Raw genomic sequence first — 17473 nt, forward strand, 5'->3', positions numbered from 1 at the left:
CAGTGGTGAAACTCAACAAAAGTGTCCCCACTGGGAAGACCAAAGCTGGTCTGAGCCATAGAGTGGGGCTCTTCAGAGGGATAGGGCCAAGAACTGGCCTGACCAAGGTATAAAACTCATTGCTGGGTAGAGCTGGTGCTGCTTTTAGGATGTGTCTTTTGCTGAGGCAAGTGCCAAGTGTGATGCATCTGTTAGACCTCATAGAAGATTCTGGCTGGGCTAATAATACGCTTAAAAGCCAATGCCAAAATTTCAGGTCTTGGAGAAGGGTGAGAAAACATATGTGGGACATTTTGCAAAATTTTATAGCTTGCAGAAATGCTTTCAAAACAAGCAAACTTACTCTGGATGTGAGTTCTGGTTCTCACCGAGTCTCCCCGAGGTTTTGGCTCTTCTTTCTTGATGGGAACTTCAGTGATTCACCCTAGACCAGGGCCTTAGTGCTAGAGCCTGGCATTCCCCCTTTGCTCTTTGCAAACCAAAGCTGTTTGGGAAGTGTAAAAGAGTAGTGCAAACACTAGAAACTATTGTCATCCATTGAAGGGCCGAATTAGTGCTGACAAGCCCAGTCAGATTGGGGGGGTTGCAGAGCTTGCAAAAAAATTGAGATTGGAGCCACCTTGATCCCAGGGCTATTCTGGCACTGGTGTAGTTTCAGGAGTATTCTGGGGCTGCTGCTTGTTCTCCCAGTTTCCAGGAGACTCAAGGGAATGATCTGGCAGCACAGAAATGCTGAGGGGCAGGTACACCAAGCACAACCTCAGCCACTGTAACATGGTCAGTAAATTTTTCCCTTATTTTTTTGATGAAGTAATTTAGGGGATTTCTTTTCCTTCAAAAAAACATCTTTGAGATACTATATATTTTCAGGATTCACCTTTTTTTATTATTATTTTTACTTTTTTAAAAAAATGCTTTATCTGTGAGTATAAAAAGCAGTAACTCAGGATGTGGCCCGCAGTCAGGCATAGAGATGTGTCCCATTAATGAGCTGAGCACTTTGCCTTTTCAAGGATATAAAATTTCCAGGAGATATCTGGTTTATGAGTCAAGACTGAACATCATCTGCAGATCATCAAACCTGTCAGCCCAGCGCTGCTTTGTGCAGGAGGAACTGGTGACTGCGTTAACAGACGGGTGAGAGATGGTTGTCCCTGCTTAGAGGGGGGGCCTTTGGGAGGGCAGTGACTTCTTGGGCAGATGACATGGTCAAATATGCACAGAAGGAACGACCTCAGTCACGTTTCACTCCCACGTCGATGAACTGCGTCACGGCTGTTACGCAGACACAACAGATTTCCATGTGAGGAGCTGAGGTACACCAGTGAGGCACGTGCTGGAACGACTGTGTGAGCTGGAAGGGCCCCCTGAGTGGGCACACCAGTGCACCTACAGCAATGGCAAAGCCCCAGCTGGTCAATCAGTTCCTGGTGTTAGCAAAGTAGGTTCAGGATTCTGAGTGTGCGTCATGGACCTTAAATGAACCTCCACCATGGGTTGTCTAAAGACATCCACTACCTTCCAGGTACCCTCTCTAATGCAGAACTTGGTCTAACATCAAGATCTGGGAATCAAACAGTTGGCAGAGCTTTGGAATGCTCTCCACTCTAAGAAAATATAGCAGACCTGATATAACATCCCAGATAGGGCTACAATTACAAAAATTCTCCTCTGGCTCGGAGAGAAACTCCTCCTCTTTGCAGCTCTCTCAGCACAGAGGTTATGAGATAAAGCATCGTAGACGTGCCCCCAGGCATGCAGGGTTGGAGTTAACAGAGGAGCTAAATTTCAGGGGCGTTCTGTTAGTCTCTGCTCTATTCAGAAGGGGCTGTCTGTTTAATCACTGACTTTCAGTGATTTATAGAGGGTTGGTTAAATGTCCGTTAAAGTCAATGGGAGCCTTTTGATGTCAGGACACTTCAGCTGGGCCCACAGTCTGCCCTTTTTTGTGGCATCTGGGTATGTGGCAAGCGAAAAGCATGAATGATAAAGCGGGCAGTGAAAGTAGGGGAGGGCTGAAAGGGAAAAGCCTTCCCTTGAACAAAAGCCTGGCTCAAAGGTACAGTGTTTCTCAGAGCTCTGAAATGCACAAACTGTTGCTTTCTTCTGCGGCTTTTCAATGTTCTGTTTTGTTTTTTAACGGACAGTCTGTTCTCGGCTGTTGTTACTTTTAAGTGCTGCAGCCCCCATTGGTTGGGGGTGTTGTAGAAATTATTTCATTAGCATTTATTTAGATGTCTGCCTTAGGAAGCAGCTCTGATTGAGGTGGTCATTGTCTGGACATTCCAAATGACTCCATGGCTGTACTTATCTCCATTATGCCATTCAGTTTCAAGCAACTGTGAAGGTTTTGCATGTGTGCTGGAGCGGGATTTAATCTTCAGAATATTTTTCAAACCTTAATTTTCAAAATATGACTTTGGGGGAAAGGTTGCTGCTGCTTATCCTGTTTAAAAAGTTGAGATAATGGAAGTAGAGAGTTTACAAGTGGTACCCCAGGTCAAGCACAGCATCCCAACTGGAGCTGGAATCAGAGCAGAGGAGATCTCGAGTTCCTCCTCAGTGTTGTGTCTGTGCTTTTCTTTCATATGCTTCTGGCCTAATGAAGCAGTTTCTAGATGCCATGTGGACAAATGAGCCAGATCAAACATCTGGCTGACACTCGCACCTGTTAACAGCCAAAAAATTACTCTTCCATCAGCAACATGTGAATGTTCGGCACATCTGCATATACAGCCCAGCAACAGCCACTTTGAGACATGTCCCAAAGTGGACTCTGGGAAGGCAGACCAGGCATCTGTGAAATCTATGTCATTTAGGGGCAAAAGCCCATTCAAGGGTGACATTTTGCAGAATCCAGGCCTGTTTTGGCATCTGCAAAAACTCTGAGAGGGTTTTCCACCTCTGAGCTGCTAAAGCCTGTAAAAAACTAATCTATTTTCTATGCTGCTCTTTAAATAATAGCAGTAATAATTCCATATCCAGATACCTTTTTTTATTTTCAAGACCATTTGGTCATTAAAAATCATCCCCTACTTGAAAATAGTAGATGGTAAGAAAATAAGCTTGAAAGGCATTTTCCTACATAAAAGGTTTGTGGCCTCTCCTAGTGCCAGTGGAGCTCTGGACTTTGCCTTTTGTAGTCAGTTAGAAAACACAAGGATAACAGATATTGGAGGGGGGATGAACTCCCAACTGCTGTGAGTTTGGTATCAGGAATAATCTCCCTGTTTCACGTGTAGTTCACAGGATGCTGAAGGGAATGCTGAGGGGACAGTCACTTCTCCCAGAGGTGTCTGGATTTCCATGAGGGATGAATTGAATCCCAGAAATGCAGTTTGATTCTGCAAAATGCTGCATGCCTTTGGCCAGCCTGGATTTCTGTGAATAACAGAGTTGTCAGCTCTTCAGCACCTTGCAAGTCAGGAGCCCATTTGGGGTGTTGGCTGTAAAAGATGCTATGGCAAAAGAAAAATACGTTTCTTACAAGGCTACTGGCACAGGATTATTACCTAGAGAGAAAAAGAGGAGAAAGCAAGTAGATAAGGAGCACCTTACATTAGACACATGTAGCACAGACTGTTTCACAGGGGATGGGACAGCTGAAAATTCTTATTCTTTTCCTGTTGGTGGATCAGATTCCTTTGGTAGAAAGAGGGCAGGGCGCCCCGGGGAAATATCTGCGTAGCCCGAGGCCCCCTCTGACATCAGGTCAAACATTCCGGGTCACATAACTGAAGGCTGCAGCATGAAACTTAATATTACAATGGATCAAGTGCTTCTGGCACATGGAGCTGACGTGCTCCTGCCCAGGCAGACTCAGCAGACGGACGGGGAGAACGGAGAGTTCAACCATGGCTGAGCACAGGGCTGGAGTGGGAACGATGGAGCCCACGGGTGAATAAACCTGAGCCGGGCTCAGGTCAGCACTGCTGCATCACCCACTGCCAGTGGAAGGACTTTGGTGGTGGGAGATGAACCTTGGCTGGAAAGTGGGACAGGGAAATAATGTTGTGATTTAGGGAATAGTTTTCTCTGCCCTGGACGGAGCGAGAAAAAAAGCTCGGAAAAAAGTGAGCCTTGATATGCCCGGAAGGAGGAAGCACCACCTTCATCTTGCCCAATGGCAAAGTCTAAAATCAAAGCCTATTAAATGTTTAGATCCAGAAAGTGAAAAGAATAAATATTGCACATATTTAAATGTGACTGACAGGCACTGCAGTGAAGAGACTGATCCTGCACCAAGAATGCGAAGTGATCTGTCCCCTTTTCCAGAAAAATAAAGCCCAATGAGTTGCCTCTGAACCCCATTTTCAAAGCTCAAATCACTTTAAATCAATTTCTGCTGCAGATGTCCAAATAAGCTCCAGTTTCTACCAACTCTTTTCAGTAAAAATAGCTTATCCTCTGACATCTGGGAAAGGTGAAGGTGTTACCAAGTATTGAGCTGTCATAATCGCTGTCATCATTTAATTTCTGATTGTTTAAATTCCCATTAGTTAGATTTTGTTCTTCTTTTATGCTTATTACCATCTTCTGCTAGAAATGAGAGAGCGTGGCTGATGGGGAGGACTCCCATTTTCTGCAGAAGTGGCATGTAATGTTTTACAAATGCATTCCCTGCCTGCAGCCCAAAGCGCATTGCAGGCTGAACTCTTTAACATCTTGAAAGCTGAAAGCAATGTGGAAAAGTACAATTGAACAGCAAAACCCAAAGCAATTTTTACTGCAGAATTGCTAGTTCACCTAATAAAATGCTCAGGATTCCTAGAACTTTTAAGACCTCCTGAAACTTTATTGCCCTTTAGGTTTGCCTCTGATTTTTTGTATAAAGGAAATCCAGATCTTTAGGATGATATGGTGTCAGTAGTGTTAGTATGTGTTACATTGCAGAGTGAGGCTGCTGGTGGAAAGTGCTGGATGTGAGCAGAGTGAATCTTAGAATCATAGAATTACAGAATATCCTGAACTGGAAGGGACCCACAAGGATCACTGAAGTCCAGCTCCTGGCCCTGCACAGGACAACCCCACCATGTGCCTCTTGTGGCTCAGGCAAGGTGCTGCTGCCACATGGGCAGTTTAAATCTTCTCATTTTCTCTCTCCTCCTCCTCCTCATATTCCTCAGACCTTTTTCTGAAGAACGTTGTTTAAGAGTATCTGTGCCCTTTCAAACTTTCTTCCCTCCACTGAAACTGATAAAAGGCTCTCCATTTATTTCTGATTAAAGTTCTATAGGTTTTGACCAATTCTTTGCTATGTATCAACTGCTTTTCAGTGAGAGCAATTTAATTACTATTATGCGCCAGTATCTCGTAAACTTGTTTCTTTTGGAACCCTTTTCCAGTTCCCAAGAACATTATTTCCATGCCTTTATTTCTCTTGGATGGGCTCTCACATTGCAACTGCCCTGGGTTAATGCTTGCAGAAGTCTGAACTGCTGGTGTGGCTGGGATTATTCTCCATTGATCACTTTCCAGTAACTCCCAGTGACTCGGTGTCCTGCAGGTTGGTATTTGAGCTCTGCCTTCGCTTCAGTTCACTTTCATTAGTATCCCTTTGATTTCACTCTTTGCAGTCAAGTCAAAAGCTCTCACAGAGGTAAAGGGATGTCATACATATTACATCTACAGAAATTACAAATTATTCATCACAGCTAAATTCAAAGGCAGCTCTGTCATCTCTCCTACTGCTTCTCAGAGCTGCTCCCTTCAAAATCCTGAAGCCTCCAGAGTAAAACAGTTCTGGCTGGGAGAGGTTTTTCTTTCAGGCGTAACAGAAGGAACGGAGCTTGAGAGGGACAGACCAGGATGTTTTAATCTGTTCTGGAAAGATCAACGGTCAAGGCAGCAAATCATCTCACAAATGCTTCTAAAGGTGAGATGGCTGAAAATCAAAGCAAAACCCAGATTTGTCCTTAGACCTGGAGTAATCCTGGTCAGGAAATCCTTCAGGGACACATTTCTTAATTATGAGCTTGGAAGATTTCCCTGGCTTTGGGAGAGTGAGCACTTCTCTCAAGTGGGATCGGACAAAGTGCACTTGGGACGGACAAAGTGCAAAGAGTCCTAATACTTAATTAAAAACATACCCAAATTCACATTTCCCTGGACACATTCATTGGCCAAGAAATCAATTGCCTCTTTACACAGGTGCTTTCAGGAACCTCATATGGGCTTCAATGGGACTTTATATGGGCTCCCTGTGGTGGTGCAGACTTCCTAGCACTTGTCCCTAAGGATACCATGATGTGAGATGGCTCTTCCACCTGTGGCAGCACTTTATTCATGTGCTTCTTTGGTTTTCATGCCCAAATTCCCACTATAACTTTCTTCAGGCAGCTCTGCTGGGCAACGAGGCTTTGGAAGGGATGTGTGATCCCCTTGGGGTCTGCATGCCCAGTGCTCCCCATGAACCCCTGATATCAAACCCTGCCTTGATACAAAAACTATACAAAATGGTTTAACTGACAGGGACCTGGGTTAAGCTTACCCACCAAACTTCCACTTTTTCTTCTGTTTTCTGTGGAGGAGACCAGCTTCCCAAAACACACAAAATTTGATTTGAGTGTCGGTGAGTCTTGTAACCAGATAAATGTTTTATTTCCTACCCAAAAAACACTGCAGCTTGAGGATTAGCTGGGCTTTGGGGTGACCAGCTGATTCAGCCCCTTGTTTTCCTCAGCAGCCCCACGGTGAAAGTGGTGCCAAACGGCAAAATAGCAGCGTCTTGGGGACAGACTTTGGTTTTGGTGGGAAAAACTGTGATTTTATGTTCCTCAGGGGAAAGAAAAAAAAAAAAAAGCAGCCAAACCCAAACTCCCATGTCTTGTATCCTGCATCAGGTTGTCTTTTTGATGAAACTCCTTTCCTCCTGTTCCCCTGCCCCTCGCAGAGCCCAGCGCCGCCGATCCCAGCCCCGGAGCTGCACCCGCGGCCCCGCACGTCGGCAGTGGCGGCCGAGGGGTGGGGGGCGAGGGGGGCTCAATACCGGCTGACCGGGGCGTGCTGTTTCCACAGCAACCCCCTCCCGTGCCCTCCGGACCCCTGCGGCTCCCCGACAGCCAAGGGGGCTGGGAAGGCTGCTGTAAATCTGCTCGGGATGGAGCGGCCGCCCGGTGTCCCCCCGCCCAGTACCCTCCGGTACCCCGGAGAATCTGCACTGAGCTTAGTCGTGGGTAAAAAGGGGAAAGAAATCTGTCCCCATAATAAGCCACTGAGGGTGGCTGCTTGACAACCCCCAGCCCTTATACCCTCGTGACATCCCTGGAGGAAGCAGGTGGGATATTTTGGGGAGCAGTGTCAGCCTCGGGGACCTGCCAATTCTGCATGTTTGAGCCAGTGGGGAGCTGGAACTGTCAGGAATCACCTGTGGGGCCAGCAGCTGCCAAATCTCACTTTTCCATGCCATTTGGGGAAAGATGGGCTTTTGCATCAGAATGTGGCTATGTCCAAGCTCCCCTGTAAGAAGTGGAGATTCAAGCAGGGTCATAGCTGGTTATCCCTTTTTGCAGGTGAAAGAGTTTAGCTCCTTCCCTGGGAGGGAGATAGGGTGGGGAGGCAAGACAAGGGCTCAAATGTACCCTGGCTGCAGGTGAGATCAATTGCTTCCACTGAGCCCCTGCAGCTGGGGCTGAGTCAGTTGGGAACACAGAGAGTGCCAGAGCCTGGGGTGAGTGGAGCAGACAGCTCTCCAGAGCAAGGTAAGGGTGAACTGGACTTTATTTAAGTTTCCTTGAAAGGTTTTATGTTGGTAGGGTGCTTCTTGCAAGGTCTTGTGTTTGTAGCATTGTTTTTTGCTGGTTGGAGAAGCCAGTGAGTGAAGGTGTGGAGCTCAGGCTGGTGTTGGTGATCTCTGAGGTTGGTTGTCTTGGTCAATGGAGTCCTGGTTTTGCTGTGGTGGTAGAAGTTGGGCATAACTACTTAGAGGACTAAGTCTTAGCAGGAGGAGCTAGAGAGGGGAGTGATTTAATGCCTTGGTGTCTCACAGGGAGTGCTGTGGGGGAAGAGTTATGGCTGGATTTTCTTTTTTTTGCTGCGGTTGTGCTGCCCCCTTGTAGAAAATGTGAAATTTATGAGTGTTCTCTGAAATGAGATTATTTTATCTCCCTTTTGCAGAGTTGCAATGAAATATGAAACTCATGGTAATGGGTTTCTATTTCTGTTACAAATCCCTTCCAAAATGGATGCATTTTACTGTATGAAGTTGCTTGGACTTCCCAAGGGCCTCAGCTCTGCAAAGCAAACTGCAGCCATCTGTTCTTATGTGAATTCTTTGTAGGGCCAAGACCTAAACTGGTTTGGGGATTTTATTTTACCTATTTGCTTAGAAAAAGGGATCTGTTATAAAGATATTAGTGCAAAAGGCACTAATTCTTTTGAGAGTTAGCGAGATGAAATCAGTTAAATAGGAGGTCCTCGCACTCCTTTAGCCTGGATAGGTGGGTTGGACTTGCTGCATTTTGCTGTGGTGCCTTTCCTTGGGCTTGTCCCAGTGCTGGAGGGAGTTTTTGGTGGAGCAGCTCCCAGCCTGATGGCTGAGGTAGCACATTTCTCTGTGCCGTGGCTTCAATGGTGTCTAGACAAGAGCTGGTTACTGCCCAGTCATGTTCCTGAGGCTGACTCGGCACTACTGTGGGCTCAGCACCTGAATCACAAAAATGCAGGAACTGAAGCAATGACTCTGATACAATCTCATGGCACAACCAGCTGGAGCTGCAGGCACTGCTGTTACTGGTTTAGCCTCAACCTTGTTCACCCCAGACCAGATCAGTGAGTTACAGATTTGGGTTCGTCAGGATTTATAGTTTCACATCTTAAATCTGATTTTTTTTCCCTGATCAGTTGGGCTGCTCACTTTTTTCCCCTGATCCTAATTGATATTTGCTTCCTATTACTTGGAAACCTCTCGAAAATGACAGTATCTACTGTGTGATTTGCACTAGACGAGTAAAGAGTTTGTGGAAACACTTCAGGAAAGCTGTCTCCACACCTTGCTGAGTTGATTCACTCAGGAGTCAGCAAAGGCTTTGGAATTCTGTATCTGCTTGGGATTTGCACCGAGGCATGGGGACGGAGAAATGCAGTAATAGTTTATCTCCCTCTTACGGCCGAATTGCGAACAGCCACGCTGTGAAAAGGAGGGAAGGGAATAGGGAGTCCCTGCGCTTGTAAGTGCTGGGGGTTGTGCATAGGAGAGGCCCTGATTGCTCCCAAGCTGTTGAGTTGAGCTCTCTTTTAGAAAGCTGATAAAATATATTTTTCACTACAGTATAAACCACAAAATATCTGTGAAAGAGTTAAACTACTCCAGTCCCTTGTGAGTTTGAACCACGAACTGGCTAAATATATAATCACAGAATCATCAAATGGCTTGGGTTGGAAGGGACCTTAGAGATCACATAGAAATGGCAGTTTTGTTTCTGCTTCTTTTGGTGAAATCTGCTTGAGTCAGTGCCTGACTTGCCAAGGAACTTGATACTGGCCAGTAAAACAGCTGATGAGGGCAGAGAAGGGCTTGGCTCAAGCCTTTACTCACTGAGTTACTCTTTCCATGTCACTCAGCAGCACAGTGGTGAGATGTCTCCTGAACTGATTATGTTAAATTAATGCTGTGGTATTGAACCTGAACCAAACGACCCAGTCAAAAACCTTCTCTGCAGTTGCAAAAGGACTTCAGGAATGCACGTGCCCAAAATCCACCCTCAGGTGAAACTGGTCTTGTTGAGATGATCAGGAGCTGTGGTGGCTGCCTTGCTCTGTTGGTAACCTATTCCAGATTGTTATCTGCATCTCTGGAGTTGTTATCACAGAACAGTTACATAGCCAGTGTCTCAGGAATCATAAAGTTATTTTATGTAAGAATTGCATGAAAAAATTAAAAAAAAAATCAGAAAATTCCTATTAATAATTTACAGAAAGAATCAGTTTTACTTCAAGAATGTTAGAAACACATTATTCATCATTTTAACTCCTGTTCAGTACTTGTAATTAAATTTATCTTGGACTAAAATGCGCATGTTTGAAAAAATAAGCTGGATTGCTTTGTGTGTTTGGTGATATGCATTACATTTACATTTTTCAGGAATTAATGGGAGAAAGGCAGTGGATTTCTGCTCTCAGTTTTTCTAACATGACAGTATTTGGGACACTGTCAAAGGAACAGACACCAGAACTGTTGTAAGGCTGCAGTCCAGGGTTTGATAGGAAAGAAGGGAACATAAGGGTGTGAAAGTAAGGAAAGTTCTGCAGTGCTGCAAGTGCTGCTTGAACTGAGACGTCTGCACAATGTGAGAACTGCTTCTTGAATTTGAGTGTCTTAGGCCCCTCTGCCTCAGCAAACTCCTCAGACTGTCTTTAACACATCCAGCATAGCAAAAACTGAATCACACACTAACTTTAGTCCAACATTCTGCTACAGGAACAGTTTCACTTCTACAGTGGATACAAACTTGTTCTTTTGTTCTGGTGTTGAGATTTCTGTACTATCACTGAGTTATTGAGGCTGGAATCCTGATTGTATCAGTCACCAGGGACAGATGCTTATCATCAAAGGGCTCTTCCTCTACCATCTCTTCATCATAAGTTTTGTCACTGTCCCATTATGTCAGGTGTACTTCCAAAGCTTATTACATCCAAGGCTGTGATCCAAAGCAAGGACTTCACAGCCCAAACATTAAAGCCTATGATCCCAAATGTGGATTGGCTGCCTGAACTCATTAGGTGCTTCAGTTCTGCTCTGAAGGTTCCCATGGTCACTGCAGCTGTGCACAGGCTGAGCCCCACCAAAGGCACAGCAGTGTCAGTGCTCAATTTAACACAGCACCACAGTCAAGAGAGAACAATGGAGAAACCTTTCAAGAACCACAGTGGCTGAATCTGTTCTCCTTCACTCACCTGCTAAAGCACTTGTCAGGTAGGAAATGCAGGTTCAGATTCCTCCCTCACTGCAGTAAATCCAGTTCTACTTGCTACTTTTAGAAACTGAACTGGTGTCCTTGCTCCCTGGCTACTGCTATTGTAATACAGAATTTGCCTAAGCACAGTCAGAATCCTTTTCATTTGCTCTTTCTAGAGTCTTGAACCATTTTTCCCCTCGAATAAATGGCTCAGTTTCAAAGAAGTGGTCGAGACACCCTACCAAGGAGGTAAGAGATCTTTTTCTGCCAAGAGCTGCCCTTAAGGTTCTAAGGAAAAACATCTACTACTGATTTGGAGAGCAGTCTTTAACCACCAAACCAACATTCAGGAGAGAGTCCTTTACTCATTCAGTCTTCATGATATTTTAGATTTTTTTTAAGACATCTTATATGGAAAGGAATACTAATAACCATCTTATTTCATTATATGAAACAAGCCCACATTGTTAAACCTGGATTAACGCATGAGCTGTGTAAGGTCACACTTTCACCAGGTTTCCAGCAATCAGGACTCTGGGATTTCTTTAAGTAGTTTTTCCTTAAGAAAAAAAAAATCTAAAAAAGCCAGGGCTCAGAGATGCTTTTTGAAATATTTTATTGCAAAAAGGTGTGGACATTTGCTGGCAGAATAGTTGATCACATTCTCTATTTGACTGTCATCCAGAGGACACTGCATGCATTCAAGCTGAAAGCATAGGACAGTTTCCACCAGGCACCTGAGAAATTTCACAGGAAAGAGAAGTCTTTAAGCTGATCATCTGCTCTGCTGCCCTTTGCTTCCCAGAGCTACTTAGGAAATAAGAGTTAAATCAGCTATAGTCATAGCCAACTGTAAACGTGTTCCTGTGATGCAACAGAGGTTATCTAGATAATTGATCCTGAAGCTTTATTTCCAGTTTTAAACAGGAAATGTCCTTCCTAAAGCAGGCAGTTACACCTGACTTGGCATCTGCTACTCAATGCTGTGTTATGCAGCCGAGGTGCAAGATGCTTCCTCTCATCTGGCTTGTATCCAAGGACATCTGACAGCTCTTACTTGAATATCCCACCCCAAAACCTCTTACCTTTCTTCATGCTATTAGTATCATCTCAAACCACTTCCCTACCCCCTCCAGACAACAGCCAACTCCCTTTTCCTTCCCACCCCCATGACTAATGAATACATGCTGCTCTCTGCAGTTCACAGCAAAAATATCTTCACACTCTGGCTGTGCCTCTGCACACAGAACTCCAGGTGCACCTGAATTTCACCATTTCAATGCCTTCCCACAGGTCTGATAAAGGTTGTTCATCTTTGGCAGACAGCAGTCCTGCACCAAAGGGAACAGCAATCCATTGCCAATCTAACAGGGCGTGTTGCAGCTGCAGCTGCTCAGTATCAGAACTCCCTGCAAGAAAAAAAAGAGAGTTCAGAGGACGTACAGGTACAAGTCACTGCATCTGGACAGACTAGAATATATTAACAGCTGCACTTTGCTGAGGGTTATAATGGACTTTTAAACTACCTGAACCACATAAATGTGAAGATCTCAGGCCTTAAAGCTCCGAGTCAAAGGTAAATAACTCAGGATGACAGTACAGGCACTTAAAACTTACACTGTTGAGCCAAGCCCCATGCTAGTTGCTCTAGTAATTCCAAGCATTAGAACAGCTATTGTAGGTTACTTGTTCCTTCTTAATAAATCAGCTGTAGATGAGAAAGAATATTTTTGCTTTCAGAAAGCCTGGCAGATGGAACAATTGACAATTAACTTCCTTTCATGCAGTATGGCTTTAGGTTCCCCAGCAAAGCTGCAGACTGGAATTTCCCATCAAGATAGTGGTTCCTCAGTAGTGTGCACGTGGGCCTCAATATTAAAACAAACGTTTAGATCCAGGGCCTTAGCAAAGATGGGCACATAGTCATTTGTGCTAAGACAGAGTAGCAATTATGGCCCCCTGAGGTCCCTGGAGTTATTTTAATCACAAAAGCCAGAATGAACTTCTTTGCAACAAAGGCACCCTCAGTCCTTTCAGCTGGAAAGAGACAGGTTGCTCTATTTAAACCAGTTAATTTGGAATGAACTTATTCACCCCCAGAGATGTTACCCTTACTTGACTGGGGACTATTTCAGTCACTAACAATTCAACACTCCAGTGTATGTTCCAAAGAAGAGATATCTAAACCTTCCAATGCTAAAGCACAATAACTTGTCACCACTCTACTTTTGGCTGTGTTTCAGTAAAGGATATATATTTTTAATCCATTTGATATAGTTCTGAAGGCTAACGAGCCAATTCCAAGTCAATCGCTGCTGGATATGCTTTTCTTTCTTTTGGATGTGCTTTACTGGAATAAAAGGCCTTTTGGCCTGCTCTAAAATCAGCACTGGCAGAGTCTACAGTGTTCCTTGATAGCTGTTTTACATCATACCTATGTCTTCAGTCCCAGTGTATTTTTAGCAGACACTTCAGTGGGAGCAGCTCAGATGACTGTGTGACATTGACAACACGCTGCTGATCAAAGTGTCCTCCCTGCCAAGCCAGGGAGAACCAATGTCTCCTCTATCTTGCATTATATAGAGATGAGGTACGTGAAAAATGTAAGCAGTAAGTGCAGAGATACAAGACCTTTAGGAGGCATCCTGAGATGGAGCAGGAGGATCCTTATTCTCAGGCTCTGGAGGAGGAGCTGGCACACTTTCCTCTTTCTTCTGTGCAGCCAAAAATTCATGAATCGCCCTCTCTATCTGGGGCCTGAAGATGTGGTTTAGTTTTGGATCCACCACCTGAGAAATAATTCTGTCCACTCCAGCTTCCAGCATTCCTGACCTTGAACAAAGACAAAGAAGTCATTCAGCTCCTCCGAAAAACTTCTCCCCATCTCCTCCAGTAATTCTCCAGAGCCCTCCTGTCAACTGCAATTAGCATTAACATGGTGAGAACTGCAGCCTACTCAGTAGATCCTTAACAGGGAGTTGTTTCAATCACCTATTTCCCCTCACCCCCTCTCACTGCTCCCTACAGAATTAACAACTCACATCTGGTCTCCCAGGTACTTAAATGACACGTTGGATAAGAGCCACTTTTAATAGGGCTCATGTGGAAATGAGGTCAACATGAAAGCAAACAAACACATTTTGGCACAAACAAGAGAAACAAGCTATTCTGAGGAGGAGGGCAGGTGAGAGCACAGTCTTTTCTTTGGCTGACTGGAGGGAGAAGAACCCTGCCCCCTAATAACAGGACTGTCACTCGCTCCTTGTAACTGTTAGTCTAGACAGATGAGTATTAATTATAAAAACAAGACACTGAGCACACAGCAAAGTTTCTGGACTGAACACTAGTAGTTGAAGTGACTTATTACTTCAGGGGCTGCGTCAGACTCTTGGATTGTGGGGCACAGGCTGTCTAGAAGGCTTAAGTCATGTCTGCAAGGGAGCAGGGGACAGGAAATGGAGATGTTGCCTGGCACTGGGAAAAGGAGCCACAGGACTATTAAGGCCATGAATGCTGGTGAGTGAGAGGGTGCAGGGTCAGGGCACGTTGTGTCACCTCCAGGTGACAGCACAGCTGTACCTGCATGAAACATATCTGGACTCCCTCAGGGCTCAGCCTTGCAACTCCAGGAGTGACAGGGACCCTTCAAACTCCCCAATACTGGGTATACTCTTTACACTAATGGCCTGCTTAAGAGCACTTTACACTCTTCTCATCACAGGCTCTCTGATGTAACATTCTTCAACTATCCACTTAATTCCTGTGGTACAGTAACATGAAATAAGAGCAAGCATTGAGACAAACGTATCTCAAGGACTCTGAGTAATGACAGGAAATTCTGTACTTCTGCTGGAGAACATCCCTTCTCTAGTTACAGATTAAACAGACTAATGTGACATCCTTGCGATTTACAGGTTCTAGGAGGTGCTCTTGAAACAGTTTGTTCTGTGTCCCAGACATTCTGTTAGTTTTCCTCAAGAAGCAAAAGTGCCATGATCGAGTTCTCAACTGCCTCTCTCCCCATGCCTTTTACCATAAGGGTTTTCTCCTTCTAATAAGCCAAAGCTCATATTTCAGACTGCCAGGAGGCAGCAGCAAGAGATACTAAACCTAATTCTTTCAGCAGCAGTTTAATCTGGCTTTCTCTGATTTCATGCTGGAAATGAATCATAGAATCCCAGAATGGTTTGTGTTGGAAGGGACCTTAAAGATCATCCAGTTTCACCCCCCTGCCATGGGCAGGGACACTTTTCACTAAACCAGTTTGCTCAGAGCCCTCTCCAACCTGGCCTTGAACACTTCCAGGGATGGGGCAGCCACAGCTTCTCTGGGCAACCTGTGCCAGGGCCTCACCATCCTCACATCCTAATATCCAATCTAAATGTACTTTCTGTCAGTTTGAATCCATTCCCCCTTGTCCTGTCACTCCAAACCCTTGTACAAAGTCTCTCTCCATCTTTCTTGCAGGCTCCCTTCAGGTACTGGGAGGCTACAATTAGGTCACCCCAGAGTCTTCTCTTTTCCAGGCTGAACAATCCCAATTCTCTCAGCCTTTCCTCACAGGAGAGGTGTTCCGTCCCTCTGATCATCTTGGTGGCCCTCAATGTAGTATCTTAAAATAGCTGAACAAAAGCTTCTCTCTGCTGCAAGAGATCAGGCTGGTGCAGTGTGATTGCTGCCTGACAGTGGTTAGAGTCTACACACACAAGCTTTGGCATCTTCAGGATTCTTTCTTTAAAGCCTCTTTTCAGAAGATAAAGGTCATTCAGCTCAGTACATCAGGTACAGCATTGGCTATTTGCAGCAATAATTTGGCAGGACAGCAAATACAAACACTTCACCACTCAAAAATACCAATTTCAGATAAAGTAATAATGTGCATTTTGAGATTGCATCCACTATTATAATGAAACTCAGGAGAGCACGACAGAAAGTCTTGTGAAAAGCTTAATTCTGCAAACTCTTACTTGGCTTAGGGGATGTGTTACTTATCCAACAGCTTCAGTGCCATTTTACAGACTGTGCTCACTTACTGAATCACACTCTGCCTGAGCCCGTTCCGTAGCTGGTTTTTGTTCATGGCTGGGTTCCATTCCTGTTTGTCCAGGTGGGTCGATACAAAGTTGTCGACTTTCTGCCTCAAATTTTGATAGGCTGGCTAAAGAAAAAAAAAAATCAAAATAAATCCAGTTGAACAGCTAAAACATCTCAAAGCAGTGTCCTGCCAGGGCCCTTCACAATTCATCTGCTGTCACATACAGACTGCTCTGTTGTCTATATTCTCCCTCCTTTCACTCTCCGAACAAAGAGAATCTTGTTTTGCCCGAGAACACAACTGGCACAGAACACTCAGGGTGTTGTTACAATAATTCAAATATCTGGACAGATTGGTTTTTAAATTGTTGTCTGCTCATGGTATTACTTAGTGAAATGAAAACTGTGCAGACAGGAGTTGTTTAAGCAAAGTTCTTGTCTGCAAACCCTCCATCCCAGAATTCCTAGGAAACTGGCTGAGCAATGTTGTCACTAACAAAGAACTTGAATTATTTGCCTCTGTGGCACTAACAGAGAAGTTAAGAACATATAAGAATAAGGAGATAATTATCTGAGTTTTATCTGAGGGAACTTAATTGCACTTAACAGGAATTTAACTAACAAACCCATATAAATACACAGGACCATCCACATCCTGGATGCAAGGAAAGGACAAAAGGGTTACATTTATATTTCAGGGTCTGACGTGCATATGGGATGATGGGCTGGTGACAGAGGTGTGGTGTCTGTCCTGGGTAGCCCTGACAAAGCTGCTCTGTGCAGGTGACCTGACAGCTCCAGGAGTGGTTTGGTGCTGGGCCTGGATGACGCCTGCAGCTCCCAGGACAGGGCTCTTGCTGAAAGAGTAAAAAGTTTGGGGAAAGCAAAATCCAACAAGTGCTGAATTTTGACAGGGCAACTGTGAACTACCCAACTTCATGCGGACAACAAATGCTCAGGGGTTCACGTGGTGCCTGAGAAGAAATTAATGTCAGAGAATTAGTGTCTGAGAAATAGAACCGTCTGGGTCTCATTAGAGAAAGGTTTAAGTGTCTGGGTTTGAAAATTGGAAATACAGGAATGAGTACTGGAAATACAGGAATAGGCTAAAAAGTAGCACTGTTCTTATGGGAAACTCTTTTCCTAATAAGGCCTGGGCTGGGACATGAAAGGCTGAGCCTGTTCTCGGGCCTGTTCCTCCCCTGGGGTGTGGATATCGCTCCAAACCGGGATCTCCTCGGGAACAGCCTCGGGTGGGGATCACAGCGGGGCCACGAAACGCCGTGGACAGAGAGAGCAGCCCTCGAGTGCGGGACCCGCGGGGTGTCCCCGGCCCGGCCGTACCTTGGTGTCCACGTCGGCCAGGCAGTCCCGGCGGAAGCCGTCGAAGAGGCCGCGGCTCTTGAGCTGCTCCACGATGATGGCGATGAGCTGCGGGTCGCCGGGAGGCAGCGAGGCCGGGTCGGTGGGTCCGGGACCCGCGGCCCCCGCGCCGCCCCCGCCGCCCCCGCCCGGGGCGGCCCCGCCGCCGCCGCCGCTCTCCG

The 17473-nt window shown here is 45.3% G+C and overlaps 1 protein-coding gene across 1 annotated transcript in view; it reads right to left on the bottom strand.

Moving 5' to 3' along the window:
* Positions 1–11493: 11493 nt before the first annotated feature.
* The window catches only part of BOD1 (biorientation of chromosomes in cell division 1), an 11636-nt gene continuing 5656 nt past the window's right edge, over positions 11494–17473 (bottom strand). Inside the window, exons 2-5 of the mRNA XM_027643498.1 lie at positions 17274–17468; positions 15929–16053; positions 13527–13727; positions 11494–12304 (exon numbers count right to left, since the gene is read on the bottom strand). Coding sequence (XP_027499299.1) covers positions 13529–13727; positions 15929–16053; positions 17274–17468 — 519 coding nt within the window. The 3' untranslated portion in view covers positions 11494–12304; positions 13527–13528. The remainder of the gene's footprint in view (positions 12305–13526; positions 13728–15928; positions 16054–17273; positions 17469–17473) is intronic.

The sequence above is a fragment of the Corapipo altera genome, unplaced genomic scaffold (assembly GCF_003945725.1).
Source record: "Corapipo altera isolate COAL_440 unplaced genomic scaffold, ASM394572v1 75, whole genome shotgun sequence".
Taxonomy (NCBI): Eukaryota; Metazoa; Chordata; class Aves; order Passeriformes; family Pipridae; genus Corapipo; species Corapipo altera.